Raw genomic sequence first — 23,615 nt, 5'->3', positions numbered from 1 at the left:
TTTTTACTGTATTTAATAATCCCCTTAGGGGACTTGAAGCTGCGATCGTCTGATCACTTCTGCTATGCACTGCGGGGATTCAGCTCTTTGTAAAGGGTAAATCACGATCTCCTACGGGGCTTTCACTGGAGGATCGTAATGAAAGCATGGGGGTCTTCAGCAGACCCTCAGCTGTCATGACAATCCATCGGCGCAGCGCGTGGAACTGCGCGTTCCCCCTGCCGGTGCATGTTAAACGCAGCTGTCAGAGATTGAAAGCGGGATTTAACAGGTTAACAACTCCACCAGCGGCTGTTAGGGGCACATGATGGCTGATTAAATCAACCATCATCTGCAGGGAATGCTGTGGGCTGCACAGACACGACATATGACGTTAATGTATGTCATTTGTTGTGAAGGGGTTAATGTATTAAAAAAAATAAAAAAAACACAGAATGATATAAAACATTTATTGTACAAAAGGTTTTATTACAATTTAATATTTGACAGATATAAAAGATACAACGTTTATAAAAGTGACAGACACAATAGGTGACATAGGAGAGATAACGGCGCCGTATCCGCATAAAGCCGTCAGCCTAATCCGAGAGCGTCCTTGTTCTCCCGCAGCCAGGAGTGGTACGAGTTCAGCTTGTGATCCTCCGGACGCACCTGAAAAAACACAAAATAAAACGGTCTATGGGGAGGGGGATATAACGGGAATTAACTACAGTAGGATTACAATAGAAGTAACAGTCCTGACGGACACACTGTATCCGGGAACCGGCGGGATCCGCACCTCTCTCCACTCGTTCACACAGAAGATTCGATACGAGTCGTTTCCGTATTTTCCGATTCCGTGAAGCTCGATGGGATAGCGCCACTTCTTTGTGAGAAACTCATCTGCATTATAGAATACAGGGCTGATGAGTGCCCCCTCCCCCGCTGCAGACCCCGTTATATCACGGCTGTGCTCAGTTATACCCGAGAACCTGACGATCGTCTTCGCTCTGAGTTCGTAGAGTCCGAGCGGCTGCAGAAGTTCAGACATCTCCTTCCAGTCGGCTGCTCGCGCCATGTCCGGGGTCGGGTATTTCTCTAGGAAGCTCCACAGGACAGGGACGGCCATTTTTCCTATTAGTACAGATGGTGACAGGTGATAACTGAGCACCCACCGGAGGCCGTCACCCAGCTTTCCAGGGTCCCTGAGTGGCACCTCCCAGTTATACAGCTGTGAGGGGAATGGGGGAAGAGAAGTGAAGAGCAGTAAATGTGACGAGTTCTCACCAGATGTCTTGTTCAGGAAGATGGTGGCGATGAGAAGCTTCCAAGGATCGTGAAAGAGCGTTTCTTGGACTAAATTGAAGGGAGAGCGAGGAGGAGTCCATTTACAGAAAGCTTTCCTCCGAGGCGGATTCATAGCTACGAGCGGAGGAAAAATAACAATACTTTTACAATCTACACATAGTGAAAACATAATTGTTATTATTATTAGTGGCTTATATAATTAGATAGGAAGAGGTTCAATGACAGGAAAATCACAAACGTGATTCCTGCGTAATCAGTGATGAATCCTATACATAGGTTACATAATATATCCTGTATTATACTCCAGAGCTGCACTCACTATTCTGCTGGTGCAGTCACTGTGTACATACATTACATTACTGATCCTGAGTTACATCCTGTATTATACTCCAGAGCTGCACTCACTATTCTGCTGGGGCAATCGCTTTTTCCAGTATTATTGCACATATGCTGCATCTTATATACTGTATGTATATATATACAGTGGGGCAAAAAAGTATTTAGTCAGTCAGCAATAGTGCAAGTTCCACCACTTCAAAAGATGAGAGGCGTCTGTAATTTACATCATAGGTAGTCCTCAACTATGGGAGACAAACTGAGAAAAAAAATCCAGAAAGTCACATTGTCTGTTTTTTTATCATTTTATTTGCATATTATGGTGGAAAATAAGTATTTGGTCAGAAACAAACAATCCAGATTTCTGGCTCTCACAGACCTGTAACTTCTTCTTTAAGAGTCTCCTCTTTCCTCCACTCATTACCTGTAGTAATGGCACCTGTTTAAACTTGTTATCAGTATAAAAAGACACCTGTGCACACCCTCAAACAGTCTGACTCCAAACTGCACAATGGTGAAGACCAAAGAGCTGTCAAAGGACACCAGAAACAAAATTGTAGCCCTGCACCAGGCTGGGAAGACTGAATCTGCAATAGCCAACCAGCTTGGAGTGAAGAAATCAACAGTGAGAGCAATAATTAGAAAATGGAAGACATTCAAGACCACTGACAATCTCCCTCGATCTGGGGCTCCACGCAAAATCCCACCCCGTGGGGTCAGAATGATCACAAGAACGGTGAGCAAAAATCCCAGAACCACGCGGGGGGACCTAGTGAATGAACTGCAGAGAGCTGGGACCAATGTAACAAGGCCTACCATAAGTAACACACTACGCCACCATGGACTCAGATCCTGCAGTGCCAGACGTGTCCCACTGCTTAAGCCAGTACATGTCCGGGCCCGTCTGAAGTTTGCTAGAGAGCATTTGGATGATCCAGAGGAGTTTTGGGAGAATGTCCTATGGTCTGATTAAACCAAACTGGAACTGTTTGGTAGAAACACAACTTGTCGTGTTTGGAGGAAAAAGAATACTGAGTTGCATCCATCAAACACCATACCTACTGTAAAGCATGGTGGTGGAAACATCATTCTTTGGGGCTGTTTCTCTGCAAAGGGGCCAGGACGACTGATCCGGGTACATGAAAGAATGAATGGGGCCATGTATCGTGAGATTTTGAGTGCAAACCTCCTTCCATCAGCAAGGGCATTGAAGATGAAACGTGGCTGGGTCTTTCAACATGACAATGATCCAAAGCACACTGCCAGGGCAACGAAGGAGTGGCTTCGTAAGGAGCATTTCAAGGTCCTGGAGTGGCCTAGCCAGTCTCCAGATCTCAACCCTATAGAAAACCTTTGGAAGGAGTTGAAAGTCCGTGTTGCCAAGCGAAAAGCCAAAAACATCACTGCTCTAGAGGAGATCTGCATGGAGGAATGGGCCAACATACCAACAACAGTGTGTGGCAACCTTGTGAAGACTTACAGAAAACGTTTGACCTCTGTCATTGCCAACAAAGGATATATTACAAAGTATTGAGATGAAATTTTGTTTCTGACCAAATACTTATTTTCCACCATAATATGCAAATAAAATGATAAAAAAACAGACAATGTGATTTTCTGGATTTTTTTTTCTCAGTTTGTCTCCCATAGTTGAGGTCTACCTATGATGTAAATTACAGACGCCTCTCATCTTTTTAAGTGGTGGAACTTGCACTATTGCTGACTGACTAAATACTTTTTTGCCCCACTGTATATATACACACACACACACACTTTATATACATGTTCACATAGATGAAATCAGCACAAACCTTCACGTAAGACTTTCTTGGAGAAGTACGGGCTGGTCTTCCTCTTCTCCACCTGTGATCTTGGGATGGGATCTGAGTCGCTGTTGTCCTGGTGGGAATCACTTGCCGTTCCCTCCTGCTCAGTGTCAGTCGGCAGCTGTAAAGCACAGGACACGGACTGGTCATGGGTTTCCTCCGGCTTACCAGTCTCAGTCCGGTCTATGGACTTATCCATCTTTTCAGAGTCAACAGGCGACAGTAATTGGGGGTCATTCATCAAATCCTCTCCATGTTCTTTGTTTCTTTTCCTTGTATTAACCCTTTGATTGCACTTATTTTGTTGTATCTGAGCCTCTTGCTTAGATGCCGAACGCTTCCTTGGTCTGTTTAGCCGTCTTTCCGATGCCCTCCTGACACTTCTTACTCTTTTCCGGTCACCGCCTTTCTCCATGTTGACTTCTATTTCAGGGACGGTGATATTATTGTCTTCCGCGTCCTGCGCCGCCCTGGTATTGTATGAAGCCTCGGTCCCATGATCACTGACCGCCGGTCCTTCCTCTTTGTCCTTCCCTGCAGCTCCATTCCCCTTGGCCGCTCTTTGCCTTTCACACTTTGTGAATTGCTTCAGTGGTGAAGCTGAGAAATCAAAGTCTTCGATCTTCATCTTGATGTGATTGACGTGGAGATATTTTACCAGGGCACATTTTGATCGGAGTTTGGTCCCCTGGGGGCTGAGAAACAAGTCAAGGAAATAACTTATTCCTGTGCAATAGATTAATATTCCCGTAATACAAGAGCATAGAAAAACATTGACAGTATATCTTATCAGAGAAAATCTAGTCCTTTCTCCACTTATGAGCCTCTTCTATTTCTTCCCTGCATCCTAAACTCATTATTCTCTCTGCTGATATATGACCAAGACAGACTGCCAGCTCACTGAGGAATCAGATTACAGCTAAATGTAGAAGCCAATGGAGGGAGGAGAGTGAAAGAGACACACATAGATCAGCGCTGCAGCTTTTTAATAAATGTTTTATCGAAACCCAGAGCTGGATTCACATCTACACTGCTGATGTCCGCACTCTGGAGACTCACAGCAAGTGTACACAGCAGCTGTGAGTAGCTTGTTGTATGGGACTGACCTCACAAATAATACATTGTATTTTCCAGCTGTTTTTCCGGACTTCCTCTGGGTTATGACTTTTCTCCAGCCCTCGGGAATTGTATCCTGGACATCAGGCCCTGAATCTAGGTCATCTCCGGGTATTTCTGTGTCAGTGCAGGTATTCACTGTAGCATCTTGTGAGTGCAGAACTTCGGATTCCACAGGATCTTTAGCCGCTTTCCTGGAAGAAATTAGCAAGAAAAGTAAGATGAATGTGGACAAACCCAGAAGGGGGTAACGTTTACGCTCCTATCCCCTCCTCCTTCAAAGAGGAATCAACTTCTGGAACCAAAGAAACAAAAGGAATACAGCTGTGGTGTGGAGATGTGTCCTCCTATATTGTTTCTCCTGGAGACTCTTTGTATTGGGATCTGTGGCATATTAAATGGAGTGGACACTTTGGGAGGTTTTTTTTTTTTTTTTTTGCTACAGTGGATGTATTTTGGGCCATTTGTTTTTTTTTTGCAGCTGGGCTTCACTAAAGATTTTGCAGCGTTGGACATTTTTGAGCTCTTTCTTTTCATCCACATTGCTGTCTGTCAAATGAGCTAACTAATTATCTATTAGCGAGTTCATTTCAAAGTGGAGTTTGTATCATTTGTCTTTTCGTGATGTCTCCAAAATGGAATTATGACCACATCTAAGTAGACCTAAACTTTCATGTGACCATAAATTAGCAGAGAAGAGCTCAGTGACACATAAGAGAGAGTTAAACTCCCCACTAGAACGAGCTCACTGATGGATTCTCAGTCAACTCATTCTGCAGCCAACAGTCAGCGCAGCATACAGTGGGGCAAAAAAGTATTTAGTCATTCAGCAATAGTGCAAGTTCCACCACTTAAAAAGATGAGGCATCTGTAATTTACATCATAGGTAGACCTCAACTATGGGAGACAAACTGAGAAAAAAAATCCAGAAAATCACATTGTCTGTTTTTTTTTATCATTTTATTTGTATATTATGGTGGAAAATAAGTATTTGGTCAGAAACAAAATTTCATCTCAATACTTTGTAATATATCCTTTGTTGGCAATGACAGAGGTCAAACGTTTTCTGTAAGTCTTCACAAGGTTGCCACACACTGTTGTTGGTATGTTGGCCCATTCCTCCATGTAAATCTCCTCTAGAGCAGTGATGTTTTTGGCTTTTCGCTTGGCAACACGGACTTTCAACTCCCTCCAAAGGTTTTCTATAGGGTTGAGATCTGGAGACTGGCTAGGCCACTCCAGGACCTTGAAATGCTTCTTACGAAGCCACTCCTTCGTTGCCCTGGCGGTGTGCTTTGGATCATTGTTATGTTGAAAGACCCAGCCACGTTTCATCTTCAATGCCCTTGCTGATGGAAGGAGGTTTGCACTCAAAATCTCACGATACATTCTTTCATGTACCCGGATCAGTCATCCTGGCCCCTTTGCAGAGAAACAGCCCCAAAGCATGATGTTTCCACCACCATGCTTTACAGTAGGTATGGTGTTTGATGGATGCAACTCAGTATTCTTTTTCCTCCAAACACGACAAGTTGTGTTTCTACCAAACAGTTCCAGTTTGGTTTCATCAGACCATAGGACATTCTCCCAAAACTCCTCTGGATCATCCAAATGCTCTCTAGCAAACTTCAGACGGGCCCGGACATGTATTGGCTTAAGCAGTGGGACACGTCTGGCACTGCAGGGTCTGAGTCCATGGTGGCGTAGTGTGTTACTTATGGTAGGCCTTGTTACATTGGTCCCAGCTCTCTGCAGTTCATTCACTAGGTCCCCCCGCGTGGTTCTGGGATTTTTGCTCACCGTTCTTGTGATCATTCTGACCCCACGGGGTGGGATTTTGCGTGGAGCCCCAGATCGAGGGAGATTATCAGTGGTCTTGAATGTCTTCCATTTTCTAATTATTGCTCCCACTGTTGATTTCTTCACTCCAAGCTGGTTGGCTATTGCAGATTCAGTCTTCCCAGCCTGGTGCAGGGCTACAATTTTGTTTCTGGTGTCCTTTGACAGCTCTTTGGTCTTCACCATAGTGGAGTTTGGAGTCAGACTGTTTGAGGGTGTGCACAGGTGTCTTTTTATACTGATAACAAGTTTAAACAGGTGCCATTACTACAGGTAATGAGTGGAGGAAAGAGGAGACTCTTAAAGAAGAAGTTACAGGTCTGTGAGAGCCAGAAATCTTGATTGTTTGTTTCTGACCAAATACTTATTTTCCACCATAATATGCAAATAAAATGATAAAAAAAACAGACAATGTGATTTTCTGGAATTTTTTTTCTCAGTTTGTCTCCCATAGTTGAGGTCTACCTATGATGTAAATTACAGACGCATCTCATCTTTTTAAGTGGTGGAACTTGCACTATTGCTGACTGACTAAATACTTTTTTGCCCCACTGTAGAAGCTATAGAAATCAAACAGTGCAATATTGTTAATGAAAATCAATAGTATTAATTATTTCTAACAAAAAATACATGCGATTAAGTAATAATAAATAAATAAATGCCCTTTAAGGTGGTCTTATCTCTTATCCTTTATGTGAATTCAAAGGAAAATAAACTCCAAGCAAATGTGGCGCTAAGGATTTTTTGAAGGCATCCATTTACAGTGAAAAATGTTAATAAAAACTCATTTATTTTCTCAAAACAAAAAAAGGAAAAAATATATATATATTTTTTTCCTATGTTTGTTTTGAGAAAATAAATGAATTTTTATTAACATTTTTCACTGGAAGTGGATGCCTTCAAAAAATCCTAAGGTGCTTAGCGCCACATTTGCTTGGAGTTTATTTTCCCTTTGAATTTGCCACCTATGTGGATCCAAAGCAGGATGAACACATAGTTCTCCACAGTGAGCTGCACACCTTATTGGATTATACAACATATGGAGAAGAGTTGCCTAAAGAATTGATTCCTATAGAATCTCAACATGTATTTCTTACCGATAGAAGGTAGCATAACCACAACTAAAATAATTTTTTTTTACTGTTGGTAAAAACGTATTACGCTCAGAGGAAGCGCCGCACTTGTCTCTTTTTTTTCCCCTCTTTCTAAAGGTTATCCTTTATGTGAATAGGGTTGACTGTAATTCTCCACACAGTCTGGTGGCTGGGAGCGCCGCTGTGCAGGGAAACTATACGCGGGGACGCCGCATGAAACCAGACCTGCAGCCCCTTCACTCTTTAGATTGGTGGTGGTCCCAGAGGTCAGTGCAGCAGAATTAATAATATAATTACCAACCTCTGATAAGTGTCAGAGACCACAATGTATATCAATAGGGCATAGAGAAAAACGATACACTTTGCTTCTCAGTTCTCCGGTGCAGATCAAGATCTCCCTTTACAGTCAGTGAGTGGAAACCGTCTGCTAATACTTCTCACAGCTGAAGGTTTGGTACAATTGGAGCTGAACAGTTGAGGCTGTAAACACCGTCTGTCCTGATCTCCTACCTTCCTTCCTGATACTTACACCATCTGCACAGATCTCCTACCTTCCTTCCTGATACTTACACCATCTGCACAGCTCTCCTACCTTCCTTCCTGATACTTACACCATCTGCACAGATCTCCTTCCTTCCTGATACTTACACCATCTGTCCTGATCTCCTACCTTCCTTCCTGATACTTACACCAGCTGCACAGATCTCCTACCTTCCTTCCTGATACTTACACCATCTGCACAGCTCTCCTACCTTCCTTCCTGATACTTACACCATCTGCACAGATCTCCTTCCTTCCTGATACTTACACCATCTGTCCTGATCTCCTACCTTCCTTCCTGATACTTACACCAGCTGCACAGATCTCCTACCTTCCTTCCTGATACTTACACCATCTGCACAGATCTCCTACCTTCCTTCCTGATACTTACACCATCTGCACAGCTCTCCTACCTTCCTTCCTGATACTTACACCAGCTGCACAGATCTCCTACCTTCCTTCCTGATACTTACACCATCTGCACAGATCTCCTTCCTTCCTGATACTTACACCATCTGTCCTGATCTCCTACCTTCCTTCCTGATACTTACACCAGCTGCACAGATCTCCTTCCTTCCTTCCTGATACTTACACCATCTGCACAGATCTCCTTCCTTCCTTCCTGATACTTACACCAGCTGCACAGATCTCCTACCTTCCTTCCTGATACTTACACCATCTGCACAGATCTCCTACTTTCCTTCCTGATACTTACACCATCTGCACAGATCTCCTACCTTCCTTCCTGATACTTACTCCATCTGCACAGATCTCCTACCTTCCTTCCTGATACTTACACCATCTGCACAGATCTCCTACTTTCCTTCCTGATACTTACACCATCTGCACAGATCTCCTACCTTCCTGATACTTACACCATCTGCACAGATCTCCTTCCTTCCTTCCTGATACTTACACCATCTGCACAGATCTCCTTCCTTCCTGATACTTACACCATCTGCACAGATCTCCTTCCTTCCTGATACTTACACCATCTGCACAGATCTCCTTCCTTCCTGATACTTACACCATCTGCACAGATCTCCTTCCTTCCTGATACTTACACCATCTGCACAGATCTCCTTCCTTCCTGATACTTACACCATCTGCACAGATCTCCTTCCTTCCTGATACTTACACCATCTGCACAGATCTCCTTCCTTCCTGATACTTACACCATCTGCACAGATCTCCTTCCTTCCTGATACTTACACCATCTGCACAGATCGCCTTCCTTCCTGATACTTACACCATCTGCACAGATCTCCTTCCTTCCTGATACTTACACCATCTGCACAGATCTCCTTCCTTCCTTCCTGATACTTACACCATCTGCACAGATCTCCTTCCTTCCTTCCTTCCTGATACTTACACCATCTGCACAGATCTCCTTCCTTCCTGATACTTACACCATCTGCACAGATCTCCTACCTTCCTTCCTGATACTTACACCATCTGTCCTGATCTCCTTCCTTCCTGATACTTACACCATCTGCACAGATCGCCTTCCTTCCTGATACTTGGTTGCACTTTTCCTGCACTCAGACATTTTATTCTGGACCCCACAATGTCTCAATGTAACAAAGTATCAGGAGGAGGGAGACTGGTGCCGACGGACCAGCGTTTACCCCACAGATGATTGTTTATACTGGACACAAAGGCACAAACCCTCAGCTGAGAGAAGCATGACAAGTTCACAGCATTGCAATGTAAACAAGAGACGTCATGTCATTAACCGCAAAGGGAAAATAATTAGAAAGTTGTGTTACTTCAGATCTGACAATCACTGAGGATTTCTGAGGTCAGACTGACACATCATTACTCCTAATAACGGGACTTTATTATTATTTATGTTTTCATTTTATTTCCATTTTGTGCACAAATATGAAAAATTACAATACAGTATAACATTGCCTGCACCTAGGCCTCATCCTGCCCATCTGATCGCCAGCAGCGCCTCCTCCCTGCTATCAATCGTTCCTGACGCGCAGTAAGAAGCAGCTTATAGTCACCAGTCCTGGATGGGCGCAGCCATGTTTGAGCCTTGCAGAATCACGTGACTTGATCAGCGCTCCTGACTGCGCATGCTCCCCGCATACTTTGTCTAGTTGGAGCATGCGCTGTGTGAGCTAGGACACGGGGCGGGGCTCAGTATGGTAATAATCTCCTGTCTGTTGTGGTGACACCGGAGTCCGGTGAGCAACTGTAACGGATTCCTGAACCCCAGAAAAGCGGAGCCATGAGGGCCGTACCCACCTGGGTGGACAAGGTCCATGACCGGGACAAGGTGGAGCAGTGGTAAGGAGGCCGCGGGCGCTGCAGGCGGACCGAGGAGCTGCGAGTGCTTAGCAACCAGTGGCTTCAGGTGTAAAAGTGCATAGCAACCGGGGGCTGAGGGTTCATGGGTGCCTAGCAACCAGATATGGAGGACTGAAAACTGCATAGCAACCAGGTATGGAGGTCTCAGCTGCATAGTAACCAGGTACAGAGGTCTCAGCTGCATAACAACCAGGTACGGAGGTCTCTACTGCATAGTAACCAGGTACGGAGGTCTCTACTGCATAGTAACCAGGTAAGGAGGTCTCAGCTGCATAACAACCAGGTACGGAGGTCTCTACTGCATAGTAACCAGGTACGGAGGTCTCAGCTGCATAGCAACCAGGTACAGAGGTCTCAGATGCATAGCAACCAGGTACGGAGGTCTCAGGTGCATAGTAACCAGGTACGGAGGTCTCAGGTGCATAGTAACCAGGTACGGAGGTCTCAGCTGCATAGTAACCAGGTACGGAGGTCTCAGCTGCATAGTAACCAGGTAAGGAGGTCTCAGATGCATAGTAACCAGGTACGGAGGTCTCAGATGCATAGTAACCAGGTAAGGAGGTCTCAGATGCATAGTAACCAGGTAAGGAGGTCTCAGCTGCATAGTAACCAGATACGGAGGTCTCAGCTGCATAGTAACCAGGTAAGGAGGTCTCAGCTGCATAGTAACCAGGTAAGGAGGTCTCAGCTGCATAGTAACCAGGTAAGGAGGTCTCAGATGCATAGTAACCAGGTACAGAGGTCTCAGCTGCATAGTAACCAGGTACGGAGGTCTCAGATGCATAGTAACCAGGTAAGGAGGTCTCAGATGCATAGTAACCAGGTACGGAGGTCTCTACTGCATAGTAACCAGGTACGGAGGTCTCAGCTGCATAGTAACCAGGTACGGAGGTCTCAGCTGCATAGTAACCAGGTAAGGAGGTCTCAGCTGCATAGTAACCAGGTAAGGAGGTCTCAGATGCATAGTAACCAGGTACGGAGGTCTCAGCTGCATAGTAACCAGGTACGGAGGTCTCTACTGCATAGTAACCAGGTAAGGAGGTCTCAGCTGCATAGCAACCAAGTACGAGGTCTCAGGTGCATAGCAACCAGGTACGGAGGTCTCAGCTGTATCGTAACCAGGTATGGAGGTCTCAGCTGTATAGTAACCAGGTACGGGGGTCTCAGCTGCATAGCAACCAGGTACGGAGGTCTCAGCTGCATAGCAACCAAGTACGAGGTCTCAGGTGCATAGCAACCAGGTACGGAGGTCTCAGCTGTATCGTAACCAGGTATGGAGGTCTCAGCTGTATAGTAACCAGGTACGGGGGTCTCAGCTGCATAGCAACCAGGTACAGAGGTCTCAGCTGTATAGTAACCAGGTACGGAGGGCTCTACTGCATAGTAACCAGGTACGGAGGTCTCAGATGCATAGTAACCAAGTACGGAGGTCTCAGATGTATAGTAACCAAGTACGGAGGTCTCAAATGCATAGCAACCAGGTACGGAGGTCTCAGCTGTATAGTAACCAGGTACGGAGATCTCAGGTGCATAGTAACCAGGTAAGGAGGTCTCAGATGCATAGTAACCAGGTAAGGAGGTCTCAGATGCATAGTAACCAGGTATGGAGGTCTCAGCTGCATAGTAACCAGCTACGGAGGTCTCAGGTGCATAGTAACCAGGTACGGAGGTCTCAGCTGCATAGTAACCAGGTACGGAGGTCTCAGCTGCATAGTAACCAGGTACGGATGTCTCAGGTGCATAGTAACCAGGTACGGATGTCTCAGGTGCATAGTAACCAGGTACGGAGGTCTCAGGTGCATAGTTACCAGGTACGGAGATCTCAGGTGCATAGTAACCAGGTACGGAGGTCTCAGCTGTATAGTAATAATAATAATAATTTTTATTTATATAGCGCCAACATATTCCGCAGCGCTTTACAACTTATAGAGGGGACTTGTACAGACAATAGACATTACAGCATAACAGAAATCGCAGTTCAAAACAGATACCAGGAGGAATGAGGGCCCTGCTGCTCGCAAGCTTACAATCTATAAGGAAAAGGGGAGACACGAGAGGTGGATGGTAACAATTGCTTTAGTTATTCGGACCAGCCATAGTGTAAGGCTCGGGTGTTCATGTAAAGCTGCATGAACCAGTTAACTGCCTAAGTATGTAGCAGTACAGACACAGAGGGCTATTAACTGCATAAAGTGTATGAGAACATGATGCAAGGAACCTGATTATGTGTTTTTTTTGTTGTTTTTTTTTATTTTTATTTTTAATAGGCCACACAGGGATAGTTAGGTTAATGCATTGAGGCGGTAGGCCAGTCTGAACAAATGCGTTTTTAGGGCACGCTTAAAACTGTGGGGATTAATCGTATTAACCTAGGTAATGCATTCCAAAGAATCGGCGCAGCACGTGTAAAGTCTTGGAGACGGGAGTGGGAGGTTCTGATTATTGAGGATGCTAACCTGAGGTCATTAGCGGAGCGGAGGGCACGGGTAGGGTGGTAGACTGAGACCAGAGAGGAGATGTAGGGTGCTGCTGAGCCATGGAGTGCTTTGTGGATGAGGGTAGTAGTTTTGTACTGGATTCTGGATTGGATGGGTAGCCAGTGTAATGACTGGCACAAGGTAGAGGCATTGGTGTAACGGTTGGTGAGGAATATGATCCTGGCAGCAGCATTCAGGACAGATTGGAGCGGGGAGAGTTTGGTAAGAGGCTGATTAGTAGAGTGTTACAATAGTCCAGACGAGAATGAATAAGTGACAGTAAGAGTTTTTGCAGAGTCGAAAGTAAGAAAAGGGCGAATTCTAGAAATGTTTTTGAGATGCAGATAAGAAGAGCGAGCCAGTGATCGGATGTGGGGGGTGAATGAAAGCTCGGAATCAAGGATGACCCCAAGGCAGCGGGCATGTTGCTTGGGAGTAATGGTGGAACCGCACACGGAGATGGCAATGTCAGGCAAAGGTAGGTTAGTAGAGGGAGAGAACACGAGGAGTTCAGTTTTTGACAGGTTCAGTTTCAGATAGAGGGAGGACATGATGTTAGAGACAGCGGTAAGACAATCACTGGTGTTTTCTAAGAAGGTCGGAGTGAAAGCAGGAGAAGAGGTGTATAATTGGGTGTCGTCAGCATAGAGATGGTACTGGAACCCAAATCTACTGATTGTTTGTCCAATAGGGGCAGTATACAAAGAGAAGAGTATGGGGCCTAGGACTGATCCTTGAGGAACCCCAACAGTAAGGGGAAGGTGAGAGGAGGAGGAACCAGCAAAACATACAGTGAAGGATCGGTCAGAGAGATAGGAGGAGAACCAGGAGAGAACGGTGTCCTTGAGGCCGATGGAGCGGAGCATAGTGAGGAGAAGCTGATGATCCACAGTGTCGAATGCTGCGGAGAGATCCAATAGAATTAGCATGGAGTAGTGACCATTAGATTTAGCTGTTAGTAGGTCATTAGAGACTTTAGTGAGGGCAGTTTCAGTAGAGTGTAAAGAGCGGAAGCCAGATTGAAGAGGGTCGAGAAGAGAGTTATCTGAGAGATAGCGGGTAAGACGGGAGTGGACCAGGCGTTCCAGGAGTTTAGAGATGAAGGGAAGATTAGAGACAGGTCTATAATTAGCGGCACAGTTTTGGTCGAGGGAGGGTTTTTTAAGTAATGGATGTATGATGGCATGCTTAAATGAGGAGGGAAAAATACCGGAAGTGAGGGAAAGGTTGAATATTTTTGTTATGTGAGAGGTGACAGCCGGGGAAAGGGACTGGAGGAGATGTGACGGAATGGGGTCACTGGTGCAAGTGGTCGGGCGAGAAGATGCAAGGAGCCTGCTTACTTCTTCTTCCGTAACTGGTTCAAAGTCAGAGAGTGAACTAGATGCAGTGGGGGAGGGAGGACAGTGCCTGGTATGAAGAGATTGGGAGATGATTTCCTGGCGAATGTGGTCAATTTTTGCTTTGAAGTAATTGGCCAGATCATCAGCGCGGAGATCTGTGGTTGGGGCCTGCTCTCTTGGGTTGAGTAGGGACTGGAAAGTGTCGAAGAGACGTTTAGGGTTATTGGACAGTGAGGTGATGAGGGTGTTGAAATAGGTTTGTTTGGAGAGGTGAAGGGCAGAGTTGTATGTTTTTAGCATGAACTTATAATGGATGAAATCTTCGGGTAGATTAGATTTTCTTTACAGACGTTCGGCGCACCTGGAGCACCGCTGCAGGAAACGTGTTTGCAGCGTGTGCCACGGTTGTCGCCGTCTGTGTCGAGTTGCTCTATGTATAGGAGGTGCAGCTTCATCCAGGGCACTTTGCAGGGTTTCATTGTAATGTTTCAGAGCAGAATCAGGACATGAGATGGAGGAGATTGGGGCCAATGAGGACTGCAAGTTCTTCATAAGTTTCTGGGTGTTAATGGCCTGTATGTTTCTATAAGTGTGGAAAGTGGGGGTGACCTGAGCGGGATGGCAGTTCTTGATAGAGAATGAAAGAAGGTTGTGGTCAGAGAGCGGGAGAGGGGTGTTTGTGAAATAATCCACTGAGCAAAGTCGGGAGAAGACCAAGTCAAGGGAGTTTCCATCTTCATGCGTTGGAGAGTTAGTATGCTGCGAGAGGCCGAAAGAGGAGGTTAGAGATAAAAGGTGAGAAGCAGACGGGGAAAGGGGAGAAGCAATGGGGATGTTGAAATCACCCATGATAAGGGTGGGAGTGTTACAGGAGAGAAAGTGTGGAAGCCAGGTGGCAAAGTGATCCAGGAACTGATGAGAGGGCCAGGAGGACGATACACCACCGCCACTCCCATGGAGAAGGGGACGTAGAGTCTGACAGCATGGACCTCAAAGGAAGGGAATACAAGTGAGGGTACTTGGGGGATAACTTGGAAGGTACATTTGGGTGAAAGGAGCAGACCAACGCTTCCACCTGCTCTGTTGTCTGATCTTGGGGTATGAGAAAAGTGTAGTCCACCATAGGAGAGAGCAGCAGCAGCGGTTGTGTCTGACTGCTGGATCCAGGTTTCAGTAAGAGCCAGGAGATTAAGAGAATTAGAAAGGAAGTAATCATGGGTGAAGGAGAGTTTATTACACACAGAGCGAGAATTCCAAAGAGCACAATTGAAAGAGACAGAAGGCATGCATGGAATATTAATAAGGTTAGAGGGGTTTCTGGGTGTAGCAGTTGGGAGGTTAGACTGGCTATAACATGGGGGGCCGGGGTTGGGAGAGATGTCTCCAGCGACTAGGAGAAGGAGGATAGAAAGAGTGAGCAGATGGTTAAGTGATTTGTGAGAGCGTCTCTTGTGTTGGATGGTGGGACTGAATGGATCCCCGCTGTTAAGCAATGTGAACAGAGCATGAGTGCTATACATAGGAGAGGCAAGGACAGAGGGGCCGATATGGATGGAGTGTAAAGAGTTTATGCAAGGGCGGTGAGTGAGTGCAGCAGCCATGATATAGATTATACAAATACATATGGTGAATATTTGTTCTGTTTCAAGTGAATAGGGAATAGATTTAGATTGTCTTACCTGTCTCCTGCCATGTTATAACTGCGTCATACTTAGAAAAAAAATATACTTTGAAAAAAAGGACACGAATAATAGTGCACGAAAGCACCCCTGCATGAATGCATCCCCAAGTTATGTCCACATTTATAGAAGGCTAGCTCTTAGATCTCACTTTTTTTTTTTTTTGGAAAAGGGTGTTTCTCCCCCTCTTGTTACCAATCAATCTAACTCAATTGAGACAGCAGGACACAATAAATGTAGTGATCAGATAAACAAATGTCCAGGTCTGCATGGATCATAAACCCCTTTGAAAAAGTTATGTGATCTCTCTACATAGTATAGTAACCCGGTACGGAGGTCTCGGCTGCATAGTAACCAGGTACGGAGGTCTCGGCTGCATAGTAACCAGGTACGGAGGTCTCAGGTGCATAGTAACCAGGTACGGAGGTCTCAGCTGCATAGTAACCAGGTACGGAGGTCTCAGCTGCATAGTAACCAGGTACGGAGGTCTCAGCTGTATAGTAACCCGGTACGGAGGTCTCGGCTGCATAGTAACCAGGTACGGAGGTCTCAGGTGCATAGTAACCAGGTACGGAGGTCTCAGCTGCATAGTAACCAGGTACGGAGGTCTCAGCTGCATAGTAACCAGGTACGGAGGTTCCTGGTCGTGGACTATTGATGTGGCCCGGGGCTAAGATCATCTCTAAAGACCAGACAAAACTGATTTAGAGATGTCATAACCATTTTATCCAGATTCTAGACATTGGGAAATGCTTGGCGGAAGTATAACCCGTGGCTGTGGACAAACTACAACTCCCAGCATGCCACCCAAGGGCTGATTGTGCGTATTGTGGCAGCTATTCAGCCTTGTGGCTCTGTAGACAGCTATGACTGGCAGGCACAGTGCCATGGACCTTAGTCCGGCATCCACATCTAGGTTATAGAAAGGGAATAAGAATGATGGGAAGTAATGCTGCGTCCTCTTATTGTCCAGTAACGCTGCGTCCTCTTATTTTCCAGTAATGCTGCGTCCTCTTATTTTCCAGTAATGCTGCGTCCTCTTATTGTCCAGTAATGCTGCGTCCTCTTATTGTCCAGTAATGCTGCGTCCTCTTATTGTCCAGTAATGCTGCGTCCTCTTATTTTCCAGTAATGCTGCGTCCTCTTATTTTCCAGTAATGCTGCGTCCTCTTATTTTCCAGTAATGCTGCGTCCTCTTATTTTCCAGTAATGCTGCGTCCTCTTATTGTCCAGTAATGCTGCGTCCTCTTATTTTCCAGTAATGCTGCGTCCTCTTATTGTCCAGTAATGCTGCGTCCTCTTATTTTCCAGTAATGCTGCGTCCTCTTATTGTCCAGTAATGCTGCGTCCTCTTATTTTCCAGTAATGCTGCGTCCTCTTATTGTCCAGTAATGCTGCGTCCTCTTATTGTCCAGTAATGCTGCGTCCTCTTATTGTCCAGTAACGCTGCGTCCTCTTATTGTCCAGTAATGCTGCGTCCTCTTATTTTCCAGTAATGCTGCGTCCTCTTATTGTCCAGTAATGCTGCGTCCTCTTATTGTCCAGTAATGCTGCGTCCTCTTATTTTCCAGTAATGCTGCGTCCTCTTATTTTCCAGTAATGCTGCGTCCTCTTATTGTCCAGTAACGCTGCGTCCTCTTATTGTCCAGTAATGCTGCGTCCTCTTATTTTCCAGTAATGCTGCGTCCTCTTATTTTCCAGTAATGCTGCGTCCTCTTATTGTCCAGTAATGCTGCGTCCTCTTATTGTCCAGTAATGCTGCGTCCTCTTATTTTCCAGTAATGCTGCGTCCTCTTATTGTCCAGTAATGCTGCGTCCTCTTATTTTCCAGTAATGCTGCGTCCTCTTATTGTCCAGTAATGCTGCGTCCTCTTATTTTCCAGTAATGCTGCGTCCTCTTATTGTCCAGTAATGCTGCGTCCTCTTATTTTCCAGTAATGCTGCGTCCTCTTATTTTCCAGTAATGCTGCGACCTCTTATTTTCCAGTAATGCTGCGTCCTCTTATTGTCCAGTAATGCTGCGTCCTCTTATTTTCCAGTAATGCTGCGTCCTCTTATTTTCCAGTAATGCTGCGTCCTCTTATTGTCCAGTAATGCTGCGTCCTCTTATTGTCCAGTAATGCTGCGTCCTCTTATTGTCCAGTAATGCTGCGTCCTCTTATTGTCCAGTAATGCTGCGTCCTCTTATTGTCCAGTAATGCTGCGTCCTCTTATTTTCCAGTAATGCTGCGTCCTCTTATTGTCCAGTAATGCTGCGTCCTCTTATTGTCCAGTAATGCTGCGTCCTCTTATTGTCCAGTAATGCTGCGTCCTCTTATTGTCCAGTAATGCTGCGTCCTCTTATTGTCCAGTAATGCTGCGTCCTCTTATTGTCCAGTAATGCTGCGTCCTCTTATTGTCCAGTAATCCTGCGTCCTCTTATTGTCCAGTAATGCTGCGTCCTCTTATTGTCCAGTAATGCTGCGTCCTCTTATTGTCCAGTAATGCTGCGTCCTCTTATTTTCCAGTAATGCTGCGTCCTCTTATTTTCCAGTAATGCTGCGACCTCTTATTTTCCAGTAATGCTGCGTCCTCTTATTGTCCAGTAATGCTGCGTCCTCTTATTGTCCAGTAATGCTGCGTCCTCTTATTGTCCAGTAATGCTGCGTCCTCTTATTTTCCAGTAATGCTGCGTCCTCTTATTGTCCAGTAATGCTGCGTCCTCTTATTGTCCAGTAATGCTGCGTCCTCTTATTGTCCAGTAATGCTGCGTCCTCTTATTGTCCAGTAATGCTGCGTCCTCTTATTGTCCAGTAATGCTGCGTCCTCTTATTGTCCAGTAATGCTGCGTCCTCTTATTGTCCAGTAATCCTGCGTCCTCTTATTGTCCAGTAATGCTGCGTCCTCTTATTGTCCAGTAATGCTGCGTCCTCTTATTGTCCAGTAATGCTGCGTCCTCTTATTTTCCAGTAATGCTGCGTCCTCTTATTTTCCAGTAATGCTGCGACCTCTTATTTTCCAGTAATGCTGCGTCCTCTTATTGTCCAGTAATGCTGCGTCCTCTTATTTTCCAGTAATGCTGCGTCCTCTTATTGTCCAGTAACGCTGCGTCCTCTTATTTTCCAGTAATGCTGCGTCCTCTTATTTTCCAGTAATGCTGCGACCTCTTATTTTCCAGTAATGCTGCGTCCTCTTATTGTCCAGTAATGCTGCGTCCTCTTATTTTCCAGTATTTATGACCTCGCATTTAAGCCTGACGGGACTCAGCTGATTGTGGCCGCAGGAAACAAAGTGTTGGTACGTAGTGAGTGTATGAGAAGATATATCCATGGGGAACGTTCGCACGTGGCAGCCGGGATCCGCTCCATTCATGTGAATTGGGTAAACCGCGCATTAAGCACAGATGCTTCTTCTGTAAAGTGCAATCATGGTGGGAAACCGCACAGGGACTCAGAGCCACATTACACGGAATCAGTGCAGTCACAAATTGGCCTTTCCCAGTCGCTACGAGTAATCACGTCCGTATAGTATCCGAGCTTCTCCCCTCAAATCGTGTGCCGCGGTTTATCTCCGTGTCGGTTTTGCCTCCTGATTTATTTTAGAAACTCTCGGTTTTTGGGGTAATGGAAATCTCCATGCATTGAGCTGAGTAAATCAGAACAAGAAGAGCTGCAGTGTAAAGCATGTGGGTGGGACAGATAAGCAACCTGATGAGACAGAAAGTGGATTTCAAGTTACCCCAATAGACAGTGTAGCTAAAGTCACTGGTCATCTCTGCACGCTAATGGAGCTGAGCTGCAGTGTAAAGCATTGAGCTGTGTTTTAACGGGCCCTGGTGTCAGACACAAACCACACGGATTTTCATTTATATAGTAATGTCCCTATTTACTTAAACTAATCTTAGTAGTCTGCATGCTCTTTTAAGATTTTTTTTTTTTTTTAGGTGTATGACACATCAGACGGGACCCTGCTGCAGCCGCTGAAGGGGCACAAGGACATGGTGTACTGCGTGGCCTACGCTAAAGATGGTGAATCCCCAGATCGCTACCATATACCGAGGAGATGCAGAATAATCTCAGAGCACAGCAGCGCACAGTGATCACAGATTAAACATTTTACGCTTTGCTGGATCCTGATGTTTGTTTTTATCATTTTCTGTCTCTACATTTGACAGTGCAATTTTCTTTCACTTTGAGGATAAATATATCCAAAGGTGTAAGGTTAGGGAATTAGCTCTATAGTCCCTGCTTTTTGTCCTACAATACCCCTACCTGTCCGTGGAGATTGGCACCCTAGTGTAAACGATGCGGCGCCCCCCACTCAAAGTGGCCCTAAATGACCCTACATAGGAATAGAGTGCATACATCTATCAAGTAATCAAGAATCTATTTATATATAATATTTATATTAAATGATACAATAATCTAGATAGATGTATTAGATAGTGGGTATAAGATATTATATGCAATAAAGAAAAAATGAGATATGACAATCCCCACATATCCTATAGTGATGTCAATGTAGTCAAAAGTAAATGAGGTATTATCAAAAAGGTAATTTAAAATATAGATATCCAATATCCCAAGAGGGGTCCCTATATCATGGGCCCCTATATATCAGCCCCTATTGGAGCAACCTATCTAGACACAAGAGCCAAGAGAAGTAGTATACAGTACACAATGTGTTCCAATGTTAGGGCTGCCGTGGTGTCCTACCTCAATATACACACAGTGCTCAGATTATTATTATTATTTATTTATATAGCACCATTAATTCCATGGTGCTGTACATGTGATAAGGGGTTATAGGTATCAGTCAGAATGAGGGTTTAGTCCCTCCAAAAATGTGTTACATATACAGCCCCCTGCAAGGAAAACAATATCCCTTCACATATTTGTGCTTTAAGAAGAGTAGTCCTGATATATTTGATAGAAATGACTACTTCCTTCTGTGTGTCCTATGCAGGAATAAATTCCTAATTTGAGCCCCTCACTTACCTCCTTATTTCATTTTTGGTGCTTTCAGGAAAAAGATTTGCATCTGGATCTGCTGATAAAAGTGTCATCATCTGGACATCGAAACTGGAGGGGATTTTGAAGTATACGTAAGTCTGTTATCGGGAGCCACGTATTTATACAGCTATGCCTGCTGGTTGTCCACATATAGAAGTTATAGGGCTGGGGACTGGCAGAGAATGTCTGTCACCCTGGGTCCATACATTACACAGATGTGTATTATAGCCCTGCGCCTAATATCAGATGTAAATGCACTAAGTGTCGGTCTTTAAAGCACCACTCCAGGGCTTTTTTTTTTTTTTTTTTGGCTTTTTTTCAGTGCTGCAGGGGTGCTTCTAGTTTAAGGTCCCTAACTGTACTCTCATGCTAACCCATTGGCGTCTTCACCTTTTTTCTGCGCCATTCTGGTCCTGGGCGCCATCTGGTGAGCGCATCCTTTGACTAACCAGACGTTACAAGTCAGACGTTACATGTCACGCTTTCTCAGTGCAAGTCTGTGAGAGCCGGAACAAGGTTTTCATAGACTTGCATTGAAAAGTGACCTTTGGCTCGTTCCAGCAGACGCTGGAGATAGAAGGTGAAGACAGCGGTGGGTAAGTATAAGACTAGGGACAAGGACCAATAAAATAAAAAAATGCCCCAGTGGTGCTTAATTAAAGGGATCATAGCAAGAGGCATCCATAGAAATCATGAGAGTCTATAGCAAGAGTCTGTATGTGGGAGGTGTCAGGGCACATAGGTATAATCACAATAGAGCAAACCTCCCAACTTTTAAACACAAGGGACATGTATTTTCACACATATTGTGTTCTCACTCACTATGATACCCCTTTATAGCCCCCATAGAGTATGATGTCCCCAAAATGCCCTCTACACACAGTATGGCATCCTACAGTGAATTCCCCCAGACAATTTCTCCCCACAGCATCCTTCACACCCACTGTTTGAGGACCCCACAGAAAGCCCCCACTGTATTGTGCCACTGTACTTACCCCCATAGTATAACGCCTGCTCAGTGACCCCCCCCCCCATACAGTATGAAGCCCACACAGTATGATCCAGCCATCACATGCACATTATGAGGACCCCACATGAAGCCCCCACACAGTATAATTCCTGCACAATGATTCCAGACACAGTATAATGCCCCCACAGTTGGAAGGCCCTGGAGCCCTCAAGTCCCCCTTTGTCCCCACATCCCCCCACCGAATATGACGGCCCCCACAGCACCTCACAAAGAAATGAGTAACAGCAGACCACCTACTCCTCACCTCGCCCCCATTTCCCTACTTTCTTCTCTTATGTTTTCATTGTGCAGACGGCGGCTCAGCACTGCGGGCGATGTAGTCAGAGACTCACAGGTAGAATGGTGGCACCGGGGGCTGACGCTCACTGCTCCATTATTGTGTTCAATGCTATCTACTTACCTAGGATATTAAATCGCTATTATAAGTCATGAAAATCCTTATTAACCAAGCATTTATAGGAAGTTTGTGTTAGAATCCCACAATGTAACATCTTGTAGACCTGTTGTGTGCGCTTCTTATGTGTTTTCTCTCTTCAGGCACAATGACTCCATCCAGTGTGTATCCTACAACCCGGTCACCCATCAGCTGGCGTCCTGCTCCTCTAGTGATTTCGGTGAGTCTCTCAACAGTCACATCATTACTTGGCCTCTGTAGCCGGGTACATGTACATTACTGGTATAAATAATATGTAGGTATGATGGCGGAGGAGCTAGAGATTGGGACCTGCTGGCATTTCATATCAATCCAGCCATCATTACTGGGTCTGGTCAGAGCGGTGCATGTAGAATTCCACTTTGCTTTTTCTGACATTATCCAGATATTTCAGCAGTAGAAGAAAAACCTCTACTAACCGTGGAAAGACACAGAAAAAATAGTGTTTTTTTATATTGTATTTTTTTAATTAGGACTTTGGTCTCCAGAGCAGAAGTCGGTTTCCAAGCATAAAGTGAGCAGTAAGATCACCTGCTGCAGGTAACTTATCCTCACGTTATTAAGGGGGTTTTCCTGCTTTAAAAAATGAAAATAGCTTAGAATATTGTAAAGGAAAAAATAAGTCATGTTGTCATTACATGTCCCCTGATGCTCCGGACCATTGCTTCCCAGTTCCTCACTGGTCACTGTCAGTATCTACAGCTGATCATGACTTTCTGGCCGCATGATTAGGTGCATGGAAATATAGAGACTTCATGCATCATCTATTCCCGTGGCCTCTGCAGCCAACCAGTGATTAGCTGCAGTGGTCACTTCAATATGGTGTGATCAGCTACTGGGATTTATAGTGACAGGTGAGGCACCAGGAACCATCAGAACAGGGGAGGCAGCGAATTGCCAAGATGACTAGGACTTTTTTTTTTTTTACAACATGCTAAGCAGTTTTTTGTATCTTTTTTTATGATGTTCCTCTTAAAATGTACTTTCAATTATAGAGAAAACGATTATAGTGCAGGAGTGTAATAAAGATTCTCCGCCAAGAGATAAGCTGCCGCCGGAGGAGTGTGACAGCAGCTCTCCCTGTGTATGGAGGAGCCGGAGAGTTAGTTGCTGGGGGTCTTAAGACTGGTCACACACATGAGAGACTGATTCTTCATCTAGATGAACTCTCAGCTCGACTCGTGTGTTTTCAATGGGGAGAGTGGAGAAAGTTGCAACCACCCACATGTGGCAGTGGATTATCTCCTCTGAGAAGAAAATGATGGGCCATCTTTCATCTCATATATAGGGTCTTCTGTATTCAGG

The 23,615-nt window shown here is 45.1% G+C and overlaps 2 protein-coding genes across 4 annotated transcripts in view; one reads left to right on the top strand and one right to left on the bottom strand.

The window, feature by feature from the left end:
• Window positions 1-436: 436 nt before the first annotated feature.
• Window positions 437-10,140, bottom strand: MBD4 (methyl-CpG binding domain 4, DNA glycosylase). Of its 2 annotated transcripts, XM_077276726.1 has the most exons (7): window positions 9,959-10,140; window positions 4,556-4,759; window positions 3,435-4,144; window positions 1,267-1,401; window positions 964-1,113; window positions 779-882; window positions 437-651 (listed from the first exon to the last, which is right to left on the bottom strand). In XM_077276726.1, exons 1-7 carry the CDS (start codon window positions 9,976-9,978, stop codon window positions 574-576), a joined length of 1,401 nt encoding a protein of 466 aa, XP_077132841.1. In that variant the 5' UTR covers window positions 9,979-10,140; the 3' UTR covers window positions 437-573. The 2 variants fall into 2 exon arrangements, with proteins under 2 accessions (XP_077132841.1, XP_077132840.1); XM_077276725.1 differs by having other exon boundaries at window positions 502-651; window positions 779-1,113.
• Window positions 10,141-10,162: 22 nt separating this feature from the next.
• The window catches only part of IFT122 (intraflagellar transport 122), a 49,795-nt gene continuing 36,342 nt past the window's right edge, over window positions 10,163-23,615 (top strand). For both annotated transcript variants that reach the window (XR_013218455.1, XM_077276724.1), the window contains exons 1-6: window positions 10,163-10,336; window positions 19,066-19,132; window positions 19,779-19,863; window positions 20,861-20,939; window positions 22,415-22,491; window positions 22,784-22,850. Coding sequence is in view for 1 of the 2 variants with exons in the window: in XM_077276724.1 (XP_077132839.1) it covers window positions 10,278-10,336; window positions 19,066-19,132; window positions 19,779-19,863; window positions 20,861-20,939; window positions 22,415-22,491; window positions 22,784-22,850 (434 nt within the window). In the remaining variant the exon portion in view is untranslated. The remainder of the gene's footprint in view (window positions 10,337-19,065; window positions 19,133-19,778; window positions 19,864-20,860; window positions 20,940-22,414; window positions 22,492-22,783; window positions 22,851-23,615) is intronic.

Source organism: Ranitomeya variabilis, chromosome 8 (genome assembly GCF_051348905.1).
Source record: "Ranitomeya variabilis isolate aRanVar5 chromosome 8, aRanVar5.hap1, whole genome shotgun sequence".
Lineage (NCBI taxonomy): Eukaryota > Metazoa > Chordata > Amphibia > Anura > Dendrobatidae > Ranitomeya > Ranitomeya variabilis.
Note: the sequence above shows the minus strand (reverse complement) of the source record. Positions and strands in the feature narration are given on the sequence as shown.